General features: G+C 44.4%; 1 protein-coding gene across 1 annotated transcript; it reads left to right on the top strand.

Moving 5' to 3' along the window:
- The first annotated feature begins 10,303 nt into the window (after window positions 1–10,303).
- LOC121322704 (protein MB21D2-like) lies at window positions 10,304–22,483 on the top strand. The gene is made up of 2 exons (XM_041262911.1): window positions 10,304–10,963; window positions 20,546–22,483. Exons 1-2 carry the CDS (start codon window positions 10,696–10,698, stop codon window positions 21,805–21,807), a joined length of 1,530 nt encoding a protein of 509 aa, XP_041118845.1. The 5' UTR covers window positions 10,304–10,695; the 3' UTR covers window positions 21,808–22,483.
- Window positions 22,484–25,567: the final 3,084 nt, after the last annotated feature.

Raw genomic sequence — 25,567 nt, 5'->3', positions numbered from 1 at the left:
GACACACAGGTAGTTGTCTCTTTTGCCATGTTGGCAGTACTTTTGGCCACTTGGGGGTGTTATTTGTAGGGTCAGGTGCAGGCATTGTAGTTGTGGTCATGACTGGGACAGGTGAAGTAAGAGTTGACGAGGCTGGTACAGCCGAAGATGTGCTTGCAGAGGACTTTGTCTCTATATCATTAACAGTACTGTTTAGCAGAGTTGCATTTGTTGAGGTTGCAAGGACAGGAAATGGTGTGTTGTCCAAAGAACTTGTATTGTTTTTAAACAGTGTAGTTGTGTTATTTGTCAGTTCTGTAGTGGTTATGTTTGAGGTAATATCTTTTGAGACAAGGGCAGGCAGTGTATTCACAGCTGAACTCAGAGGGGTTGTGCTTACTGGCACAGATGCAGTCAAGGAGGTTGTATTCATAACTGGACTCAGCGTGGAGTTATCTGTAGAGTCGAGGGTAGACACTATATTCCAAGTGGTGACTGGCACAGATACAGTTAGGGTGGTTGTATGTGTAGAGTGGAGAGTGGGTAGTGTTTCCACAGTGGTCACAGGAGTAGATGCAGTCAGAGTGGTTCTATGTGTAGTATAGAGAGTGGGCAGTATGCTTGTAGTCGTTGTATTGCTGGTTGTGCTGGAAGTGGAAGATGACAGGCTGGCAGATGGTGGAGTTGTTCCACCTGTTAGTACTGATGTGACACTGGTGAGTACTGCTGCTGCTGTTTGTGTAGATGGGTTTATGGGAGGTCTAGTTGTTGGTACAGATGTTCTTACTGTCTGTGTTCCTGCATTAAAAAACAAAGTAAAAACAAAAAAACTAAAAAGTGTTTATCCAGATTTCATTTGAATCACAAGGTGCTTTAAAAAGGCTAGATACCATGCTGTTGATAAACATAAAGACAGCTAGCTCAACATGAACATATATTAAGATTGAATTAGTTAGTCCCAATTGCATTTTTAACTTGTCCATTTTTTATAACTTTACTGAGATAACATGTTCTTTTAGATATCCCATTTTGATGTAGCTGATTATATATTTTTCATAATATTACAAAGAATTTCATTTACCCAAGATGTTGGCTCAAGACTGTACTCATTTTTTTTTAATAACTTGGACAAAGTCATTTTGCAGGAATGTCTTCCTGGAGCACATGAAACCACAGGCCATGCTGTGCTTCTTAAACCCTGAAGCCAGCTCCCCTCACCTGCTCATGGGTTGTAACACAGGTTAGACCCCTTGAAGTCCTCTAACAAATAAATCATTTTATTGGAACTAACTGGACAGTATTGCACATTCTTTATCGTGGTTTAAAGTGTAACAAACTGTAAAACGTTATAGTTGTGCAATGAATTCCAAACAAGGATCAAGCTTGTAAAATGATTGATGGGTTATTGGTCCCATTCACAGCCGTTTGATCGGCTCTATCTTATGGTTACTGTGCTGCTCGATCTGATCAATATTTTATTGCAGTGTGTTTGTGATCAACTTTTTTCCTATAAAAATGTGGCCTTTCCTATGCTTTCCTATTCCTCTACTGGTGGGTCCATTTTTCATGACAGGTCTCCCAGATATTTTACCCAGCTGTTGCTTCCACAGTAAGGGATCCCATTTCTATTCTTTGTTCAGTCTATTTGTATTCACCGTGTAGTAATATTTCAAATGCTACATGAATATACATGTTCATATGACTTAACCTCTACTTGAAACTACCCTCCCCCAAATGATTTGAGATGCCATGAGTACTCTCCAAGTTTAACATATAATTCAAGGGGTTAGGTCGAAGGAATGCTTTGCAAACACGGATGAAAATAGGTATGTGAAGGATCTCTGTATCGTTGACATGGCTAGAGGTTAAACCAATGTGGCAGTAAAAGGGGTTGTGTTTACTGGCCAGTACAGCAATGGAAATGGAGAAATGCAGTCACATGACCACAATATTCCAGACCTATTAAGTCAAAGGTCAATGACAAGGTCACCAAGACATGACTTTATACAGCCATGCAGATACAAAGTCCCTCCCTCGAATGGTATCTGTTCATGTCTCTTCATGTCCAAAAGTTTCCATAGCACTAAAATGATTAAGTCAGAATCTGATATGATTTACTGTATGAGATATTAGCAGTTGGGAAACAATGAAAATAACTCATACAAGCAACACATGTAATCCTGTCACATCCACACATGCCTTTTCCACTGAGTCAGCTCGGGTTACTGTGTATTCAAATTGGGGTGCTTGTTCTGCTTTGCTAACTGTAGTGCAGATAGAAACAAACCCGTCTGTAGCTGTGCCTGACTGCAAACCTGCTTCTCTTTCAAGTGGAATGACAACCATTACCAAATGGGAAGAACCCTCTCTGACCGTCAATCACTGAGCATATACACTGAGTGTACAAAACATTAGGAACACCTGCTCTTTCCATGAAATAGACTGACGAGGTGAATCCAGGTGAAAGCTATGATCCCTTATTGATGTAACCTGTTATATCCACTTCAATCAGGGTAGATCAAGGGGAGATGGGTTAAAGAAGGATTTTTAAGCCTTGTCACAATTGAGACATGGATTGTGTATGTGTGCCATTCAGAGGGTAAATGGGCAAGACAAAAGATTTAAGTGCCTTTGAACGGGGTACGGTAGTAGGTGCCAGTTGCCCCAGTTTGAGTGTGTCAAGAACTGCAACGCTGCTGGGTTTTTCACGCTCAACAGTTTCCTATGAGTATCAAGGATGATCCACCACCCAAAGGACATCCAGCCAACGGCAGGCCAGTGGTTGAAAACGGCTCATTGATGAAAGAGGCCAAAGGAGGATGACATGAATTGTGCTGAGCAACAGACGTGCTACATTTAGTCAACTGACAGTCCAGTACAACATTGGTGCCAAAAGACCCATAAAAGAATGCACAACGACCGACGACCTAACACAAGAAACTACGGTTGCAGTGGGCTAAGGAACAAAAACACTGGACAGCAGCGGATTGGAAAAACATTGCCTGGTCTGATGAATCCCAGTTCCCGCTGTTTCACGCTGATGGGAGGACTAGGTTATGGAGAAAACCACATGAGTACATGCATCCATCATGCCGCGTGTCAACATTGCAGGCTGATGGTGATGGTGTGATGGTGTGGGATGTGTTTTTATGGCACACATTGGGCCTCTTGATAAAATTGGAGCAACATTTGAATGCCACAGGATATCTGAACATCATTGCCAATCAGGTGCATCCCTTCATGGCAGCAGTGTATCCATTTGCTAATGGATTTTTTCAGCAGGATAATGCCCCATGCCACAAGGCTAGAATTGTCCAGGAATGGTTCCACGAACATGACAGTGAATTCAGCTTACTGCAGTGGCTTGCCCAGTCACCAGATCTGAATCCAATCAAGCATCTGTGGGATGAGATGGAACAAGCTATTCAGAGTAGAGATCCACTACCAGCCAACTTGACACAACTGTGGGAAGCATTAGAGTCAACATGGGCCAGCATCCCTGTGGAACGCTTTCAACACCTTGTAGAGTCCATGTCCTGACGAATTGAGGCTGTTCTGAGGGCAAAAGGGGGTGCAACTCAATATTAGGAAGGTGTTCCTAATGTTTTGTACACTCAGTGTATAAAAAAGCTGCCCCATCAGGACCCTGCTGTGAGAAGGAAGTCCCTCCCACCTCTTGTTGAAGAGGGTCATCCTCACAGTAGCATATCGCCATTTTCTCTCTCAGTCCACTGAGTCAGGTCACAGATTGCCTCGTGCGTCTATGTTCTGGAAATTGGCTGATTTGTTTGGTTCTTCGAGCCTACAAATTCATATACACGGTAAGCTACACTTTTGATTGTTTTTTGAGATTGCTCTTGCCTGAGTCTCGTGTCAGTATTACTGATTACAGTTGGTTTCGACCCCTCTTTTGAGATTGACAAGCAGCCATTATTCTCTTATACTACAATGTGTAGTTTAAATTACCATTTAAATTAGTTTAAATTACTCGTGTAGTTTAAGTGGAGTCGTCCTCTACGCGATTTACTCGGCCTCAGCTACCTTGCAGCTCGGGCCTACATGCCCCTCCCAAGCGTCAGGCTTTCCTAGCGTGGCTGCGCTTCCCATCGACGCTGATGCCGATTGACTCAGCTACATTAACACGGCATCGACCACACTCTCCTTGGTGCCGACCCCGACACCGAATTAACTCACCACCAGTTTGGACACCTCTTCGACGCCGACCCCGATACCGATTGCTCGGCACTGGTTGTAAACATCTTTGGCGCCACTCCTGACGCCGACTAAACTTGGCACCGGTCTGAACACCGACCTCAGCACCCATAGACTTGGCATTGAGAGACTCTGTGCCGACCTCGGCACCAATAGATTGGCACGGACTGCTTGGCACCAACCGTGGTCTCCTTCGGCACTGACCTCAGAGCCGATTGACTCTGCACAGATTGTTCGGCACCGACCGTGCTTCCTCGGCGCCAATTAATGACCCGGCTTCATCTGTGCTCTTTTCGGCACCGACACTGATTGGTGCACCCAAGACACCAAACCGATCGTCTGCACCGACGCCCGCGCCATGTCAGTGCGCTCCACGGGGTCCTCCGCTGGGGGCCAGATCACACAACCAGGGTACTGGCGGGTGAATTGGACTGCTCTCCCTCCTGCAAGTTCTCCAAATGAACTAAGCGCAGGAGGGCAGCCTTCTCCCCAGCAGAGTCTCTTTCCTCGGGGCAGGGGAGAATGAGATCGGTTGTCCAAGACCCTTCCCAAAGGTCCTCGAGAACGCCGTCTGCCACTGTGACCACGGAGCTCCCCCACACCCCTGGATCACCTTCACCCTCCCCACCACTGGTGCAGAGACGTAGACAACCTTCCGTGGAGGCGAGATGGTCGCCGCCTAGGCGACACCGCTCAAGGGGGTGTTCCCCAGGAGGCAGGCGGTCACCCAGGAGGTACCGCTGTCCTTCCCTACGGAGGCACAGGCGCTCTCCATCCCAGTCGCTGCAAAGACGCCAAAGCTCAGCTAAATGGCTGTTTCAGGAGCTGACAGAGACAGTGAGGGCCCAGAGGACCATGCTGGAGACCCTCCTGAAGTCTCAGGGGAGACTGCCCCCTACCACCGGGCAGCCTCAACTTCCCCATTCCCATTCCCCATCCCTGGTCCCACCGATACCTCCAAGCCCAGGAGAGCTGTCGTTCACAGCATCGAGGTCAGACGTGTCTGACCCTGCCACTTCAGTTGGGCAGGCCACAGTAGGGGGCTCCATACCTCCCCTTCTGCATATATCGCAAAGGAAGGAGTTCCGAGCCTTGATGCAGTGCAAAGCTGCTGCCACGGACGTTCCCTGGCTGGCAGAATAGGAGGGGAAGGTGAACCCACAACATGCCCTACCCTTGTGCCAGGACTTCCAGGAGCTGGTTAGAGCATCTTGGGGTAATCCCTCAAGCTCCAGAATGGCAGAGTCCCTCCTACACACCGCAGGAGCCCAAGAAGCTGGCCTAGGCATATTCCCTACCATCGGGGACACAGTCACAGTGCTGGTGCAAGGTTCCACCTTCACCAGAAGGGACAAAGACCCCACTTGCCCATCCAAGCCCTGCAGGACTACTAACGCCATGCTCAAGAAAGCATATGCATCAGCGTCATTATCAGTCCGGGCGGCCAATGCAATGGCCATACTGGTGCTGTACCAGTTGCAGCTGGTGGAGAGGCTGCAGGAACGGTCAACTGTGTCAGACGCGGGAGAGCTCCAGGTGGTGACAAGGACAATGACAGACCTAATGGGGGAGTTAGGTCAGGCATCAGGCAGGTATCTAGCAGTGCTGGTAGCCAGTCACAGACACCTCTGGCTAACCCAGGCCAAGGTCGTGGAGAGCGAGAAGGTGGCTCTATTAGATGCCCCTATTACACCAAGGCAGACATTCGGAGCAACCACTGATGTGAGCCTTGAGAGGTCCCACAAGGCTACGGAGGTTGCTTCGAAATTCTTGCTCCTCCTGGCCTACCGCCAGCACCCTAGGTGGCCTTCACAGCCTGCAGGGGCAACAGGGCCTGAACGCCACCCTCCACCCCACTCAAAGCAAGCAGGCAGAGGAAGAGCTGACGGTAAGAGACCACAGCCGGCCAGGGAGAACCGGTTCTCCTGCTGAAGAACGAGGTTGGGGTCTAAGAAAGACATGCCCCCTTCCAAGCCAAAGGGAGACTGCCCTTCAGGGGCTCCGTCTGCCAGCTTCCCCCCTCACAACCAGACTGACTACTGGACATGACCCATGGCAAGGCTGTACCCAGGACTCCTAGGTGCTATCGACAATGAGACACGGTTATGCTCTATATTTCATCTTAGGCCCGCCACCCTTCAAGGGTGTGCTCCTTACCACCGTTGAACCAGTGTGCACGATTCTCCTTCAACAGGAGATAGCAAATCTTCAACAGAAGAATGCTGTGCACTTGGTAAACCCAAGCGATGCCCTCAGCGGCTTCTACTCCAGGTACTTCCTGGTGCCCAAGAGGGATGGCGGTTTCAGACCTAATCTGGACCTCAGGGTACTCAACATATTCCTCAAACAAAGGAAATTCAACAAGCTGACCGCACAGCATATCCTCCAGTCCGTCCAGCCGGGCGACTGGTTCACATCGATCGACCTGCAAGACACCTAATTCCATGTCCCGATCCGTCCCGCGCACAGAAAATATCTGTGCTTCACCTTTCAAGGCAACGTGTACGAATTCTGCATGCTGCCATTTGGCCTCTCACTGGCGCCCCGCACATTTTCCAAGTGCATGGATACAGCACTGGCTCCACTTAGCCTGTAGGGTATTTGGATCCTGAACTATCTGGACGATTGGCTAGTTTGCATGCATTCCAAAGTGCACACCGAGGTGCATGCCAGACAGGTCATAGATCACTGTCTCAGTCCACAGTTTTTCTGGGGATCAAACTGAACTCTGTGAGCATGCTTGCCTCACTGTCAGAAGACAGGATTCGGTCATTGGAAGTCACACTCTCCCAATTCAGAGAGGATGCTGTTCTACAGGTCAGAATATTTCAAAGGTTGTTGGGGCTGATGGCAGCCGCCTTGAGAATCCTTCCCTTAGGGCTGCTGAGAATGCACCCGCTTCAAGCCTGGGTAAATACACTCAAGTTGCACCTGGTCCACAATTGATACAGGCTGGTGCAAGTGTCCAGACAACGCCAGAGGATCACTGGAGTGGTGGCTTTGTCCCGGCAAATTGCACCTTGGATCTGCCCTTGGCTCCCCTCACAGAAGGGAAGTTGTCACTATGGACGCCTCCAGCCTAGGTTGGGGAGCGGTCTGGAATGGGAGGGGAATAAGAGGTCAGTGGAAGGAACGTTGGCAGCAAGTGCATATAAATGCCCAAGAGCTGCAAGCAGTAGCCCTGGCATTATCTCATTTTCACCAGCAGCTAGCACACAAACACGTGCTGGTCCAGACGGACAACACTACAGTGGTAGCCTACATAAACCATCAAGGTAGCCTGCGCTCGCCGGGCCTTCACCATTCAGCGCACAGACCTCCTGTCCAGAGGATCCCCAGACAGCTCAGAATGGAGACTGCACCCTCAGGTGGTGAAACAGATTTGGGAGAGGTTTTTTACTGCACCAGTCGACCTCTTCACCACAGCCGAGTTCACTCATTGCCCTATGGTTCTCTATGGAGAGAGATGGGGGCCCCCTGGGAGTAGACACGCTAGCTCACCCCTGGCCACAGGGGCTCTTGTTTGCGTTCCCTCCGCTACTGCTATTACCCCTGACACTAGAGAGGATCAGGGTGGAGAAAGCACAGGTTTTGCTGGTTGCACCCAGATGGCCGAGACGCCCCTGGTTTGCTGTCCTCTCCAACATGTTGTTGGGTCAAATGTGGCAGCTCCCACTATGCAAGGACCTCCTGAGCCAAGCGGAGGGGTTATTATGGCACCCGAACCCAGCCCAGCTCCAACTCTGGGTGTGGCCGTTGAACGGAGCCATCTATCCAGACAAGGTTTGCCAGATGCAGTGGTAGAGACACTACAGTCTGCTAGGGTGCCGAGCACTAGAGCCCAGTATTCATTGCTGAGGGTCACGATCCGCTGACCTGCCCTATTGAGACAATACTAACCTTCTTACAACACAGGAAAATCCACGTCCACTCTGAAGGTATGTCTGGCAGCAATATCAGTGTGCCATGAGTGCCATGTGTGCCAGCGGGTAACATTAAGAACAAACCCAGCCTTTTTGCCAAAGGTGGTCTCATCATTCCATATTAACCAACCAGTGGTTTTGGAAACTTTCAGACCTCTTGTGGGCTCTGAGGCTATCGTCGGGGGGGCTGTACTGTCGGTAATCTGGAGCCAGGACAGCTTTGGTACAGCTTCCCATTCAGTAATGGTTGTCATTCCACTTGAAAGGGAACGTTAGGTTATTACCATAACCCTGGTTCCCTGAAAAGAATGACAACCATTACCCTTCAAGGTCGTGCCCCCAGCTGACCACCGATTTCGAAAGAAAATGGCGATATGCTACTGTAAGGATGACCCTCTTCAACAGGAAGTGGGAGGGACTTCCTTCTCACAGCAGGACTCTGATAGAGCAGCTTTTTTATATATGCTGAGTGATTGACTGTCAAAGAGAGCTCTTCCCATTCGGTAATGGTTGTCATTCTTTGCAGAGAACCAGAGTTATGGTAACCACCTAACGTTTTCAAAGCATTGCTGATGCTGTGCAGCAGACTGTGTGGAATCACATGCTTTGCCCTGGCTGAATACCGCGAGGCCAATAATAACCCTGGGAACAGAACGAGAGTGTTTCAACATGTGTGCTATACTTATTTCACCCACCAGAGGGAGCATTGTCAAGCTTGTGTTTTTTTCAACAGTGCTGTAGTTTCGTGACCAGACCAGATTGAGTTGAGGTTTGACGTTCACCTTTATTATAGCGCCCATTAGTACCTTACTAAAAAATTTACCGCGATTAGAGAGATATGCTGTAGCTGGTAATCAAGTGCCCAGTTAATGTATTGGAATAGCTACCTTACGTACATGTAAGGAAGCACAATGCCACTGTCAAGTGCTAGCTGCTTATTAATCGGGTAACAATAAAGCAGCGGCTTCAATGTCTGTTCTCACTATCAATATTCCTCCTTTAGAGCAATATAAATCAGAGATGGGGAGGAAAGAATTGCCCCTTTGGCAGGATCCACTCATAATACATTCACATGCATCAGGGTTTCACGGAAAACCACAGAGACGCCCAGAGCTCCAGGGAGCGTGTACCGGTAATACCATAGAGACTCCCGGAGCTCCAGGGAGTGTGTACCGGAAAAACCACCGAGACTCCCACAACTCCAGGGAGTCTGTACTGGTAAAACCACCAGACTCCCACAGCTCCAGGGAGTGTGTACTGGTAAAACCACGAGATTCCACAGCTCCAGGGAGTGTGTACTGGTAAAACCACAGAGACTCCACAGCTCCAGGGAGTGTGTACTGGTAAAACCACCGAGACTCCACAGCTCCAGGGAGTGTGTACTGGTAAAACCACGAGACTCCACAGCTCCAGGGAGTGTGTACTGGTAAAACAACCAAGACTCCCACAGCTCAAGGGAGTGTGTACTGGTAAAACCACCGAGACTCCCACAGCTCCAGGGAGTGTGTACTGGTAAAACCACGAGACTCCCAGAGCTCCAGGGAGTGTGTACTGGTAAAACCACCGAGACTCCCAGAGCTCCACAGAGTGTGTACTGGTAAAACCACCGAGACTTCCACAGCTCCAGGGAGTGTGTACTGGTAAAACCACGAGACTCCACAGCTCCAGGGAGTGTGTACTGGTAAAACCACGAGACTCCCCAGCTCCAGGGAGTGTGTACTGGTAAAACCACGAGACTCCCCAGCTCCAGGGAGTGTGTACTGGTAAAACCACGAGACTCCCCAGCTCCAGGGAGTGTGTACTGGTAAAACCACCGAGACTCCCAGAGCTCCAGGGAGTGTGTACTGGTAAAACCACGAGACTCCCCAGCTCCAGGGAGTGTGTACTGGTAAAACCACGAGACTCTACAGCTCCAGGGAGTCTGTACTGGTAAAACCATGAGACTTCACAGCTCCAGGGAGTGTGTACTGGTAAAACCCGGATCCATGATCTCAAATAACAGAACATTCTAGGGCTGTGTGTCAACATGTCCTAACCCCTGGATAAAAGTGTTGCAAAAATACTTAATGTACTGAACATATCTATTGAATTAGTTTGATAATATAAATGAATATAATGATTAACACGCCCTACATTAATACACACGCACTAAAAAGACATGCGCTCTTTAATTCGGTTCATGTATCGAACTCAGATCAGATCCATGTTTTGCTCGCAACATTATAATAAATACAACTCCGGAGGATTCGTCTCAAAGCTACCATCTGTTAAACAGACCGTGTTACTGTGGTACAGCAGACTGTCCCTTTAATCCTGCGATCAGTGTGACTGAATGTAAGCAAGTAACCAGCAGCTTGTTGATTTCTGATCTCAGCCACACTTTGTTTTCATTTTAGTCAGTTATTAACTTTTGAGAGAAAACAGAAATAGAACCCATAGGAGCCCTGGGTCAAAACCAAAGGGTCTACGCTGGGGTGATCTTGAGAGCAGATTGCCGGAAACGTCCGCCTTGAGTTCGGATCCCTGAGAAGCGGGGGATAGGGAAGGCTCTCCTTTTCCACGTCTGTTCAGTATTTTCCCAATGAAGATGGCGGCTCCCGTTCTTGCCAGCAGGGCTGGATCTGTTAATAACACCGGAACCGGTACCGGATCCGGCACCAGCATCAGCAGCAGCAACAATAACAATAAAACAGCTCCAAGCTTCCCGGAGCTGGACTTCAGGTCCGGGGCGAGGATCGAGGAATTAAATAAGCTTATTCAGAATTTCAGCAAACACGATCAGAGGGAATATGACGACCAGCGGGCTCTGGAGATCCACACAGCTAAGGATTTCATCTTCTCCATGCTCGGTGAGGATCACGCAGCAGGGTTTACTTTATTAAATCATTTGCGTCATGCACGTAGTTTTTCTTTCTTTTTTAAAAATCATTAAATATGTTAGCTGTAGCTGCCCAGCAGAAAATGCAATACAGTAACTAATACTACAGTAATACAAATACAGCGTATAGTCGTATTAAGGCGGCGTATAGTTCTGATTGAATTAAAAGCATATCTTTAAATGTGTGCCGCTTTAATATATACGGGTGCAAATAATGGGGGAAATGTTTGATTGACTTTAGGCTGATCATTACTATCAGTAAATGTTTGGTATTGCTGTGCTGCCAGATACGACGAGCTCCATGTATTGGCGGAAACATGCAAGTGACCCAGTTGCTGGAGGTGTGACCCATCGTGATTGTAGCACTGAAAGAATTGCTTTATCCCCTCTGGAAACAGACGGGTATCTGCAGGTTTATAGCGGTCTGCAACACAGCTGGCCCTGTTCCTGGGCTTGGCTTTCTTTCTTCCATCTGGTGATTACCACGTTAAATCCATACTATGTTTTAATTACACGTATGTATAGGTATATGTGTGTGTGTGTGTGTGTGTGTGTGTGTGTGTGTGTATTGAAAGGTAAAATATGTCACAATTTTTACTGTATTTCTGAAGGAGGTCAGTGTTTCAAGGGTACTGTGATGTTCAGGATGCAATGCCATAGTTAGAGTAAAACACTGTGCCAGTCTGAGCAGCACGGTCCAGGTGTTCCACTTGCATTGCACTGTGCCAGTCTGAGCAGCACGGTCCAGGTGTTCCACTTGCATTGCACTGTGTCAGTCTGAGCAGCACGGTCCAGGTGTTCCACTTGCGTTGCACTGGCTTTGACTGTGCTGCAACGTTCTCATACAGGATCTAGTGGGATCTGAAGAGGTGAGTCAGGCCAGGTTCAGTGAAGTTTGCAACATCTTCTCTCATTATTGGAAAATGGAGCTGTGTGATCTATATTAATATGGTTGTAGTAAGCATCAAAATCTAACTGTGGAAGTGTTTTACTGTCACTTACTTCTCTGACATGTATACAGTTTAATCCCTGAACCTGATATAATGTAACTTTACATGTTTACCCTGAAATAAAATAGTATTTTTATTTTGATTAACAAATCGCTAATCAGAATTTTTGCATTATCAGATAAAACACATCCTAAAATCCCCAGCAGTTGTTGATGAGTCAGTGGCCCTGAATAGATGATAACCCTGCTGCATACAGAGAAGGGTTTGAACATGTGGAGCCCTGCATATTTCAAAGGAGAATTGTTCTGTGGCAACTCAATGGATTACTTTGTGTGCATCTGTTCTATTTACATTAAATTTTCATACCTTTTAATACGTCAGAAACCAAAATGAATGGCATTGAAGTATTTGTTTTCCCTTTAATGCTTCTGGAACAGTGTGTGTGTGTGTGTGTGTGTGTGTGTGTGTGTGTGTGTGTGGCTGTGGCTGTGCTGGTGTGTGTGTGTAGCTGTGGCTGTGGTTGTGTCTGTGTCTGTGCCGGTGTGTGTTGTAGTAAACTTTCCAATGTTCAAACAGTAATCTGTAGAGCTGTTGCATTCGTTATTTAGTTGTTCCACTGCTGCTGCTATTAGTTTAGCCAGTTGAAAAGCAACCAGAAGAGCAGTCTTGAGTGCATTTCCTTTTAGAGACTGTATAAACGTGATGTGAACTCAACAGTAGAGCAGCTCTGCAGTCCTCATGCTGTGGTGTATGACTAACAGTAACGCTATCAGGTGCCATGTAACATCACTCTAGTGAAATTGGGGGTGACCAGGGGGGCCGTCTTGAAAAACTTCCTGAAGACTCAAATCGAGAAAGAACCTCAGCTAATTCCCTTTCTATTGCGTCCATGTAGTCATGTGACTTGTTCCTCCCATAGGATCAATACAAATAGCTCTCCAGAACAGTAACAGGCTCATTACAATGTCTTACAGATTCATTGCATATAAAGTAGTTGATGGCTCATTAGATCTGCAGATACTGTACTAAATATTCCAATCCAGGAGCTGCTTGGATGTAATTGTTTCTAGTAATGCTACTTATGGACAGCCTTTTACTGTATAGGTGATGTTACTGATGGACTCAGCCTGTATGGGTGATGTTGCTGATGGACACTAGATAGCCCCAGTATGGGAATGGAGCCTCTCTTATATTTTAGGGATAGTTAGTTAGTTAGTATGGGTTTTGTAGTCATACAACCCATTCAAAACCATGATTCCTCATTCATTCATTCATTCTGTGTAGCCTGGTAGTCTTCAAATAAAGACATTGCAAATGAGTCAGACAGTTTTTTTTTGTTTTTTTTTCCCTCACACATACCCAGATTAGTTGTTTTACAGAGTTGTTTTTGTATGCCATTTCTAAGCACATCTAAAAGCTGGTAAACTATTGGACAAAGTACAGCCATGGCCGTAGTTAGCTATGAGGACACTGAGGTCGTGTCCTCAGTTGTTTTTTTGCATCATCAATGCTGATGCTCATGTAAATATTCTTGGAAAGTACAAAACTCCATCATTTTTTTATGTTGGTTTGCCGTGTAACATAGATTTGGAAGTTGAATAGTAAATACCGCAGTCATATAAATACTGCAGCTAGAGCTTGAAACCTACATTTGCCCTTGGTAGAATGTCAGCTGTGGTTACAATGCTGAGTGCAGCATGTGGTCTGACACTTAATTTTGTGAGCAGATTTCTGTAGGTTCTCCTCTCCTGTTAAGATCTGCTGTCCTGTTTCATATGTTCACAAAGTTACACTTCGCAAAGCTGAACACTCCAGTAGCACGGTCTGCTTAGCTGTATCTTCTACATGGAAGAAAAATGCACAAACGTTCCCTTCCCAAACATTGTACAACCCTGGTCCTGCCTGTTGCAATCTTTATCAGAGACTCCTAGCACAGCTTAGAGAGCTCAGATATAAATCAAATTAGTAGTGCTCCCATTTCTCTTTCAAGATACAATTATGGGAGCTCTCAGCATTGTTAATAAGCTGCATTGTAGATGGAGATTCTGCATGTCTCAGCACATCTCTTAACACCCAGATTCAATTAACGTCTCTAGCTGGAGGGGATGTAGCAATTAACAAAGTGAAAGCTGAACATTCTGTATGTGGATTCAATTAACAGAGGGAAAGCAGAGCAATCTGTATGTGGGTTCAGTTAAGAGGGAAAGAATCCTTTTTCTTGATAGTTGTTGCAGTAAGTTATCTGGATGGGAGTCTCGCAGTGTATCTGATCATGTAGCTAATATGCCAGTCTGATTATGCTCCCATGTGCCTTCAAGGCAGATATGACCTGAAAGGCAGTGGTGGGATTATTATTATTCTCTTGATTTTGTGGCAATTGAAAAAACCCGGCTCAGGGCTCTGTAAAGAAACAGACTGAGCTTGGTAAACACGAAGATAAAAAAGCTCCAGAAAGGGTTTCCACATTGCTAATAATACTCCATTGAAATTGTTTGAAAGCATTGTTTAGTTAAAGATTTACTGGATTCTGAAAAGCTTTTAAAGTTCATTAGGTAGCCGACATCGAAACACAGAAAGTTAATAGGTGAAGCCGCATTCAAAGGAAGCTTCAGAGCAGAACCAGTTTTAGTACAGCAAAGAAACATGAATGTGTTGAAACAGGACAGACGTCTTGCTCCAGGGATGCTCTTTCCTCTTGGGGAGAGCGGAGATGGAACACTCCCGCGGTGAGGAGTCTGTATTGTTGCACCGCCTTTTAGGAATTGAAAAGATTAAATCACAATGTGCATTTTCATTTGTTATGCAGGTAAGTATTTAGAAATTCTAAAAGATACTTCAATGTAATAGTTATGGCTGATGTGCAGTGAGGTAATAAAAGCAGATGAGAGGTTTAGAAAAACCACACCCATATTCCGTCCCTAATACAGTACAGTACTTTCAATCTGGATGAGCTGCAGCCCAGAGAGGCAGAGCTGCACAGTACAGTGAGGGGAAGTAAGCGAGCAGCTGCTACACAGGCTTAGCAATCAAATGAAAAGAGCTTGATCTTATCCACGAGTTTAGCTTTGCTTTGTGCATCCCTACCTGAACTCATTCCAGGGCAACATTTCTCCAGCTCTTCCTAGGTACTGCATTTCAATGCAGAGCTGCAGAGGTGACGTTCCAGTGTGACTCATTGCTGCTCACACCTGTGTGATAGAAACACAGGACATCTCCTTTATCCAGGTGTTCCAAAGGTGCGGCACTGCAAACTACACAAACTGGCTAGCTTGAGTAAAGTAATCACCCTGAATTACTACATTGAGATCAGGGTTGAAGGAGGGCAGTGCCTGCGTTTAGTTTAACACATTACTATTAGCACACTTTCAATCAGCAGTTAAAAAAACTAAAACAACAATCAATCTCCTTGATATCAGTCGGTTATGAAGTGTGTAGAAATGTAAGAAATGTCTTCGGATTTTCTTTTGTTTTCATGATTCTTATAAGCCTTTCAATCTGCAGGCTGTTCCTTATGAATTGAAGATAGAACATTGAATGATGCTTCTGTCAATGTCAGAAACCCTGGGAAAGCATGCAAACTGATCAGAATACTCAGAGCACAGCAGAGCACAGCACATTACAACACTGTATCTGGAATCAGTGCAAAAGGGAAACATGTGCAGATTAAATGCCACCCATGTTTTAAGATATTCTCCTCATTGTGTGCTTTATTGCAATCCTGTGCTGTGCCCTTCAGTGCTCTGCTGGGTACCAGTCCATCCTGCTGATAAGAGTACTGCTGCAGAGGAAGGCTCCCATTAAACAGGATACACCTTGAGCTAGACTGGAGAAGAGAAAAGTCAGTTTAATCGGAAAAGAACATCAGAGGTAGCATAGTGTTACATTCAGACTACACACTGCATATTGTTACATTCAAACTACACACTGCATATTTTTACATTCAAACTACACACTGCATAGCTTTGCATTCAAACTACACACTGCATTCAAGACTTTAACACTAATTGGAAGAGCATTTCCTTCATTTGTGTTTTCATTATTGGGATCAGTATTGCATAGATGTATTTTACTGCAGTCCTAATGACAATTTGACTGAATGGAATACCATCATTAATGTACACCATGTGTAGGGGAAGGGAATACAATGCACGACTGATGCAGTATTAATATTTGATGACAGATATCAGGTTGTAGATGAAACAGTGTTTACTGAGGTGTGTGTAGTTGGTGCTGTGTACAAAATATTGTTCTGCTTCAAATAAAAGCACTATTGTAAATATACAGCCTGCACTGTCACAGCAAGAGGAAAGCACAGAGACAATGAAGACATCTGTTGATCCAGAGCAGAGAGGAGAGGAGGTGTTTTTCATTGTTATTCTACTGGCTGTTAATCACCTATTGTAAACCTTGGCGGCTAGGAAGGGCTTTCCATGGGTTGTAATTTTGTGTTAATGAGTGATGAGAGATTGTAGAATCCTGCTGGACTGGATCATTCAGTGATGAAACCCTTTCGCTGGGCTGGATCATTCAGTGACAAATCCTTTCGCTGGGCTGGATCATTCAGTGACAAATCCTTTCGCTGGGCTGGATCATTCAGTGACAAATCCTTTCGCTGGGCTGGATCATTCAGTGATGAAACCCTTTCGCTGGGCTGGATCATTCAGTGATGAAACCCTTTCGCTGGGCTGGATCATTCAGTGATGAAACCCTTTCGCTGGGCTGGATCATTCAGTGATGAAACCCTTTCGCTGGGCTGGATCATTCAGTGATGAAACCCTTTCGCTGGGCTGGATCATTCAGTGATGAAACCCTTTCGCTGGGCTGGATCATTCAGTGATGAAACCCTTTCGCTGGGCTGGATCATTCAGTGATGAAACCCTTTCGCTGGGCTGGATCATTCAGTGATGAAACCCTTTCGCTGGGCTGGATCATTCAGTGATGAAACCCTTTCGCTGGGCTGGATCATTCAGTGATGAAACCCTTTCGCTGGGCTGGATCATTCAGTGATGAAACCCTTTCGCTGGGCTGGATCATTCAGTGATGAAACCCTTTCGCTGGGCTGGATCATTCAGTGATGAAACCCTTTCGCTGGGCTGGATCATTCAGTGATGAAAACCCTTTCGCTGGGCTGGATCATTCAGTGATGAAACCCTTTCGCTGGGCTGGATCATTCAGTGATGAAACCCTTTCGCTGGGCTGGCTCATTCAGTGATGAAAACCTTTCCAATACATTCGCCTGCAGAAGCATGTTGCACTTTTATTTTCAATCCCTGAGAACACATTATCCATGAAGTAAAATCATTTCAAAATGAGGAGCCCATATAAATATGTTGGCTCTGTATCCGTGTCATGCTTGATTCCTGTCCTTACATTTGATCATTAATATTGTACAGTATACACTAGATAATAGCAGTATGCAGCGAGGGGTGTGCTGTGTAATTCAGGTGAGTAAGATGTGTTGTGTGAGGAATGTCTGGGCATCTGCACACCTCAGACAGGAGAGTGAAAGGCTTGTTTGAGAGAGAGAGAGTGAGAGAGCGAGAGAGAGAGAGAGCGCTCTTCACTGACAGGTAACATTAGTTGAAGTGGCTCAGGTTTGTGTCTGCACTCATTCCACAACGTAAAACTTAAACATCAGGAAGTACAGACTGGATCCTTAGATGAAGAACACCTACCCATCCATGAATTAGGAATTCTGCTGTAATTCTGTCTTTCCTTTTGGAATAAAGGATACATGTATTGATTGTGTTCCATTGCTATACTTGGAATCCATTTCGATTGTTCATTTTGATTGTTTCGTACCTTTTTTAAGTAGTAATATGGACTGATATTGTACTGGTCACTGACTTTTCTATTCAATTCTGTGTGCAGATGCTGTATTTTGAACTGTACCACTGTTCTGTTTCATTTGAAGTTGTTCCTGTACTGGACTCCATGACTTTAATTAGATAGACATACTTTTGTACAAAATTCTACATTTTTTTACTCAAGAGATTTTGTCAAGAATCCCTCCACTTCTTACATGGCTTGAAGACCAGCATGCAACAAAGGCTGCTTTTACAGAACAGGGTCCCTTCCCCCCCTCTGTTGATTCAAGGTCAGCACAATCTTGCCTGTAATCTGACTTGGGCAGACAATTGAGTTTTCACCCAGTTTTATATAAAACCACCCAATGAATTGCTACTGTTTAAGCTGAGTGTATTGGATTCATTGTTAAATAGACCTGTTCCATTTACTTTAAGAAACGATATGTCCTGTAACTGTTTAAAATGGTTCAAATCCACACGTCTAACTGGGTTATAGACACAGTGAAGTTCACTTGCATCTGTTCCATTCAAATGCAGAGATTCCCAGTTGGACATTTTTAGCACAAACATTCAAACACTGTGGAGGACCTTTGTGTGGTAAATGTGATCACATTGCCATGACTGCCCAGTAAACTGCATGACTCTGGGCAGTGCTTTTACTGACTGCCCAGTAAACTGCATGACTCTGGGCAGTGCTTTTACTGACTGCCCAGTAAACTGCATGACTCTGGCAGTGCTTTTGCTGCAGTGCCTACTTGATTATTATGAGGCTGGTTATGCCTCAACCCTCCTGTTAATTCTAGAGTTGCTTTTCTTACTCATCCCAGGCAGGCTGTAATTGGTCCCTATGAAACTCTGAACCCTTCAACCCAGCACTTTAACTGGCTGCCTCCCCAAACCTCTTGACTACCCACCAGTCAGCTCAGTGCAGCTTTGAATTTCCTCAGCTTCCACTCCAGTGTAACATTAGCACTTGGACACAGATTGGATTATTTACTCTTGTATGATGTGTCTATGAGTGACGGCATATTAGTAAAAGCTGTTTATTTCATTATTTTTTTCTTCGTTATTTGTGAAGTACCTGTTTTACAGGAATATGTATTTATTCTTTGGTTTGACTGTAAGTTGAGAACATTCTTGACTGGTCAGCGTTGTGGCTGAGCATTAAAGATTCAGCAGAAATTCTGCTCTGTGTTACTATGGTAATGATGAAGAAAAGCGCCCAATAACATGGTGTTTGTGCTTCCTCTAGTGTCTTACTTCAAAACTGCACCACCTCTATGGAACTCATGCTGTGCAGAAAGCCAGGCTTAAACTAGCAGGGTTTCTGCACAACACAGCAATGCTCAGAGGAGGATGCTTGTGGATTCAAAGCCAGCGGGTAGATTGTCAGGGTTTTGGGGGAATCCTTTGTTAAATTAATTTGCAACTGTGCACTTTGCAATTTCCCTGCCACAGGCTTTTCAGATCATCCCAACAAGATCTCACAAGTTTCCATAGAAACAAACACCCAAACAAGACAATGCAGTGTCAACACCTAATAAACAGAGCAAGAGCAACATCTGTATTCCATTGTGTGTGTCTTTAATCTCTAGAATAAAGAAACACACACTGTGCTAAAGTAACGACTGCTCTCCTGCTGGCTGATGTCAGTGAGTACTCCCTTGGCATTGTCATGTCAATAATGGATACAGAGGTTGCTTGTGTAATATGATAGAGTGTTCTCTGATATCCTGCTCGCTCTGTCTCTGCTGAGCCAATGAGTGTTCTCTGATATCCTGCTCACTGTGCCTCTGCTGAGCCAGTGAGTGTTCTCTGATGCAAGTAATGTGAAGTGGTGTTGAAATCTGTTACAATGTTGCTGTGCTTGATTTCAGTTGATGCCAGGGAGACTGTATACACCTCTTTGTATTAGAACAATCATTTAAAAATGACATCCCTTATTATCCCTTAGTTAGGTCACAGGTAATAGTGTGCTTATTATAAATCATTTAGTGCCAGTAAGAGGTTTTCTGGGGTTTGAAATATATCAACAAGCAAACAAAACACTGTAGTCAGCATGATTGCAGCAGAAGTGCTTTTATAAAGTGAGTATACAGGATACAGCCCTAACCTCACCAGGATCAAGCCTTCAATCAGCAAACAAAGGGGGTGTCTTTCCATGTGTATCTCTGGACTCCAAAGTATATTTGTATAGATGTAATCACAATGGGGTTGGGTTTTAAACTATTAATAACTCCTGTTAAAGTCATTAGAGTCAGAGAAGGACAAAAACAGATAAAAACCTCCCTAAACTTCCAATGCAGCTGTAATACTATCCTGTTTTAAAAGTGCACAGTAATGGTTTAAAATAAGGCAGGAGATTAAAGACTGCAGAGTGATGATGCAAAGATCAGGTATTCCAACAGGCCAGTCTCTGACCTGAAACTGAGCCCTGCTTGCAATGAATCAACCGTCACAAGGGCAAGTGAATTCAAGGTTAACTCTGATAGATAGAGCTGGATAATTACTTGTATCTTGTGTGTGTGTGTGTGTGTGTGTGTGTGTGTGTGTGTGTGTGTGTCTGTGTGTAATGCCTAGTAGAATACATAACTCCTCCCCCCCTCCACCTCCATACCTGTCCAGTTTGATACGTATTTACTTAATTACATTATATGAAACCTGCACGCTTGTTGGTTGGTAGGTAGGTGTGCTTCAAACATTTCAATACGAATGCTATAACAGTTCCACTATGCAGTGTGGTGAGGACTCTCACTCTATAGCAGTTACTCATTGTTCCTTCCTTGGTTCTTGCAGGCATGGTGCAGAAGCTGGATCAGAAGCTTCCTGTTGCTAATGAGTACCTGCTCCTCTCTGGAGGAGCTCGGGAGGGGGTGGTGGACATGGATCTGGACGAGCTCAATGTCTATGCCAGAGGTACCGACTACGACATGGACTTCACACTGCTGGTCCCGGCACTGAAACTCCATGACCGCAATCAGCCGGTCACCTTGGACATGCGGCACTCTGCCCTGTGCCACTCCTGGCTGAGCCTCAGGCTTTTTGATGAAGGGACCATTAACAAATGGAAAGACTGCTGCACCATCGTTGAACACATCAACGGCGCCTCCAACTATTTCTTCTCGCCCACCAGTGTAGCCGATTGGTTTTATGAGTCAATCAGCGTGGTCTTGGTGGAGATTCAGAAGAAGCCTCAGCGGGGGATGCCAAAGGTGGAGAAGGTGGAGAAAAACGGGACAATAATAACCGTTATACTGGGGGTAGGCAGCAGCCGCATGCTCTATGACATTGTACCAGTCGTGTCTTTCAAAGGCTGGCCAGCAGTGGCCCAGAGCTGGCTGATGGAAAACCATTTCTGGGATGGCAAGATAACAGAGGAGGAAGTGATCAGTGGGTTTTACCTGGTGCCTGCTTGCTCTTTTAAAGGTCGGAAGGAGAATGAATGGAGGCTGTCCTTTGCAAGGAGTGAGGTGCAGCTGAAGAAGTGCATCTCGGGAAGTCTAATGCAAGCCTATCAAGCCTGCAAGGCCATCATCATTAAACTGTTATCTAGACCCAAAGCCATTAGCCCTTACCACCTTAGGAGCATGATGCTCTGGGCTTGTGACAGGCTTCCAACCCATTACCTCTCCCAGGAAGACTACTCGGCTCATTTCTTACTCGGACTTATAGACGACCTCCAACACTGCCTAGTAAACAAGATGTGTCCAAACTATTTCATCCCACAGTGCAACATGCTGGAGCACCTCTCCGATGAGACTGTGGTGCTGCACGCTCGCAAGTTGTCGTCAGTGCGGTCCGACCCCACAGAGCACCTGAGAATGGCCATCGAGCAGCTCAAAGCAGCCAATCGGCTGACTGTGGATCTGCAGAGGAGAGGCAGCTCCTCCAGCATCCCCTCCCCACTGTCTGACGGGGGGGAGACCCAACCTGATGACCGTCTAGCAAAGAAACTGCAACAGCTAGTGACCGAGAACCCGGGCAAGTCCATCTCTGTGTTCATCAACCCCGACGACGTCACGCGCCCTCATTTCCGCATCGATGATAAGTTCTTCTGAGGGGCTTTGACTAGGTCTCCTCTAGAACATTGTGACGTTCCGTGTCCCATGCTGTTCCATGTTTAATTTACATCTAGACTGCTTCTGCAGGGCACATGTTTGAGTTTTGGAATGATCTGCTGGTAGTGTATTCCATGTATATTAGATGTTGGCTCAAATACTTTTAAAGGAGAACTGAAACCTGTACCTGTATACAATGCTGTATTATAACTGTTTGTTTATTTGAGTTTCTGGAAATATCTTATTAACTTTGTGTGCAGTATATGTGATTAGAAAGTTGTACGTGTAGCACATAGAAGTATAGTCCTAAGATTTGTGTTATATTACATGAAATTTTGGATTCCTCTGCTTGTTTTTCACTGAAGACTGAAGGAACTCTCCTCAGTCCTCAGTGCATCTGCATGATAATCTTACCTGCACAATGAACAGACTAACAGCAGTTTTAATTTTTAAAGAGGTAGAGTGTGCAAAAATGCACACTGCAATTTAGATGCAAGTTTTAAGATTTTGCATAAAACCTACTGCATTTTAGATATAAGTAAATTATATTTTCTTTATAGTTATGTGCATTTTGCTTTATGTAAAGTGAACAATTACATGCCAAAAAATTACTAAACCTGGCTGTTGGGATTTCACCTTTGCAGACCCATTGACAAGTGCAGTTAGACTGTTTGGGCTTTAAGTCTATTGCGGGCTATATATATATATATATATATATATATATATATATATATATATATATATATATCAACACACACACACACACACACACACACACACACACACACACACACACATTTTTTATTGTGATTTGTTATCTGTGCAAACAACCTCCAGAGGTTTGTAGAGCATGGGAACAGGTGATTTATGTCACTGCTTTAGTTCTCCTTTAAAAGCTGTCAGTTGTACTTCATATCCATCATTAATATCCACCATTCTTGTTTATTATTTCTTTTGAAAATACGTGTTATGCAGAATGTTAAATACTTGACAAACAAATTTACATTTGCTATAAAGTTAATTATATTTATTTTTCTGCTACCCAGAGCTAAGATGAACAAAGTTAGTTGATGTTTTTCAATTCTGCAAATGAAATTAATAAAGCATACTGCATATACATACAGTGATTAGCTTCATGTGCATAATGTGACTTTTACTTCGATGACTGTAACTTAAGGCAAGAGAGATGTATGATAGAATGAAGAATTACTCTCATGATTGTGAGACTTTTCTTATTGCAGGATTTCAATGCAAAATATTATGGACAGGTTTCTCCAGTATCAAGCACCAAAACTAAAGCTGACTTTTTTTTTTATCTCTATATATAAGAAATAATTATTCAAGTAATAAAAGGGCCTTACATCAGACTCATTTCTTGGGGTTTATGTGTTCAGTTACTTCACTTTACGGGATATGGGGCTACAATAAAAGCATGACATAGGAAAATAAATGACCAATCTTTTACAATATTTCTGCCAGCAGTCTTCGCATTGCCAGCCAACACTACTTCCCTTTAAGTGGAAATGTCAGTATACTGTAAGGAATAACAAACCCATCTCCAAAAGTGCTGTGTGTCATCGGGAGCGGTCAGAGTAATGTTACACAAGCCTGCACTTTCCAACACATTCTCCATGGAAGAGGTTTCACTGTAAGGATCAGTTTGAACCAGGTAACTTTTTACCTACAGTATAAAGCAATCTCTACTGCTGCCAAAACTGACATCATTAGCATCATTTATTTAAATGTGAACCATTGCTTTGAATTCATTACATACAATGAGACATATTCATTAGATTGAGCAACATATATTTGAAATTGCTAAAAATATTTCAGATGAATATGCAGGTCATAAAACTGTTGCCATTTTAAGTAATGTATCTTTTTAAAAATGCAAATCAAACTGATTCTGTTAATTCAAAGCTAACTTTGATTTGCAATGAATGCGTTCTGTGTCAAGTCCAAAATATATCAAATGCATTCTGTGCAATGTATGAGTTTACCCTTTTAAAAATGTAAGCTTGAATTTGAATTACAGTCTGAGGGAAACTGCATATGGGATTGAATAGCCACTGTGCAGGTGACAGGGATCTGAAATGCCTGTGTGCAGAGTCAAGAAACACAGCAGGCTCTCCAATCAGGACTTGCTGCACAGGGGGTTGGGGCTCCTAGAACAGGGGGGGCATTCATTATAGTCATTGGTCACATCCATTTGAAAGATTTTCACGTGAAATTATTATTTTAATAAAGGAGCTCATTAAGCATGCTTAGATAAAGCACAGATTCAACACAAAAACGAAATGTGATCTGTTGATGTTACCCAGGATTTCTTTCATTGAAAGACCAGCCACAATTTCTTGTTAACAATCTAAACTCACAGTACATTTATATCACCCGCAAGGACTGCAGCCATAGACACTGTTTCAATGTATTTTTAGTTAATGCAGCATCAGCAACTATTTTAAAATGTGTTTTCATCTCTGCTTTATGTGGGATGAAGCACAGAACACTGTTAAGCTTTTAAGCAAAAAGATCTACATTCATGTTGACAAGAGTGAGGAGAGCAGATTGCTAATGATCTTCTGAGGTGCACTGATGGATTTGGTAGAGTAGTTGTGCTGCTGGGTGAGAAACAGATGTGAGCGCAGTATATTAATGACGTAATTGGACACAAAAGATTTGTGAGAGGCGATATGTACTATTTTTCACTTTGTGTCACAACCCAGTGCCCAAGTACTGTAAATTAGAACTGAATTTCAATTATTCTGTTAAGGGGAAGCTGGTTTGTTTTATTGCTGTATTGGCAGAACCAAACCCACTGCTTCCTTGTTTGTCAAGAGGGCAGGTGGAAGTGGTGATACAGAGAGAATGGCTATGAACAGAACTGACACAGTACATCCAAAAATAAAATAATGGGAAATATATAGGACACCCAAGATCAGAATTAACACCTGCTTGATGTCAACCCACAGGTAAACCCTTTTAAACAGAGAAAGGTCAAGAATTACATGCTCGGTGCCTACACTTTATCATCAGACTGACCATGTCCAGCATGGAGAGAGAATAGATAGGAATGACCTCTCCACACCAAGGATTCAGAATAAACCCTAAAGAACACAAAAAAGGTTATAAATCAAAGGAGGCCATTCAGCCCATCTTGCTCGTTTGGTTGTTAGGTTTGTTTAGTGGTCCCAGAATCGCATCAAGCAGTTTCTTGAAAGATCCCAGGGTGTTAGCTTCAAAAACATTACTGGGGAGTTGGTTACAGAGTCCCACGATTCTCTGTGTAAAAAAAAAAACAAAAAGTGCCTCCGATTTTCTTTTTTGAAAGCCCCTTTATCTAATCTCCATTTGTGATCCCTGGTTCTTCTTTCTTTTTTCAGGTTGAAAAAGCCCCCTGGGTCAACATTGTCAATACCTTTTAGAATTATCTTACATTTTTCTCTGTTAAATGTCATTTGCCATGTGTCTACCCAGTTCTGAATGCTGTCTAGATCATTTTCAATGACCTTTGCTGCTGCAACACTGTTTGTCACTTCTATTTTTGTGTTGTCTGCAAATGTAACAGGCTTGCTTACTATACCAGAATCTAAATCATTGATGGAGGTTAGGAGAGGCCCAGGAGATTTATTTATTTTAGAAGCTCCTAGTCCCTTTAACACTTCTGCCTCTGTTATGCTAAAGTTATTTAAAACTGGATATGATATAGTTTACAGTTAATACAGTGAACATATTGAATTATCTCCATATTAACTTTATATAA

Source organism: Polyodon spathula, chromosome 11 (assembly GCF_017654505.1).
Source record: "Polyodon spathula isolate WHYD16114869_AA chromosome 11, ASM1765450v1, whole genome shotgun sequence".
Taxonomy (NCBI): domain Eukaryota; kingdom Metazoa; phylum Chordata; class Actinopteri; order Acipenseriformes; family Polyodontidae; genus Polyodon; species Polyodon spathula.
This window is presented reverse-complemented; position numbering and strand designations above follow the sequence as displayed.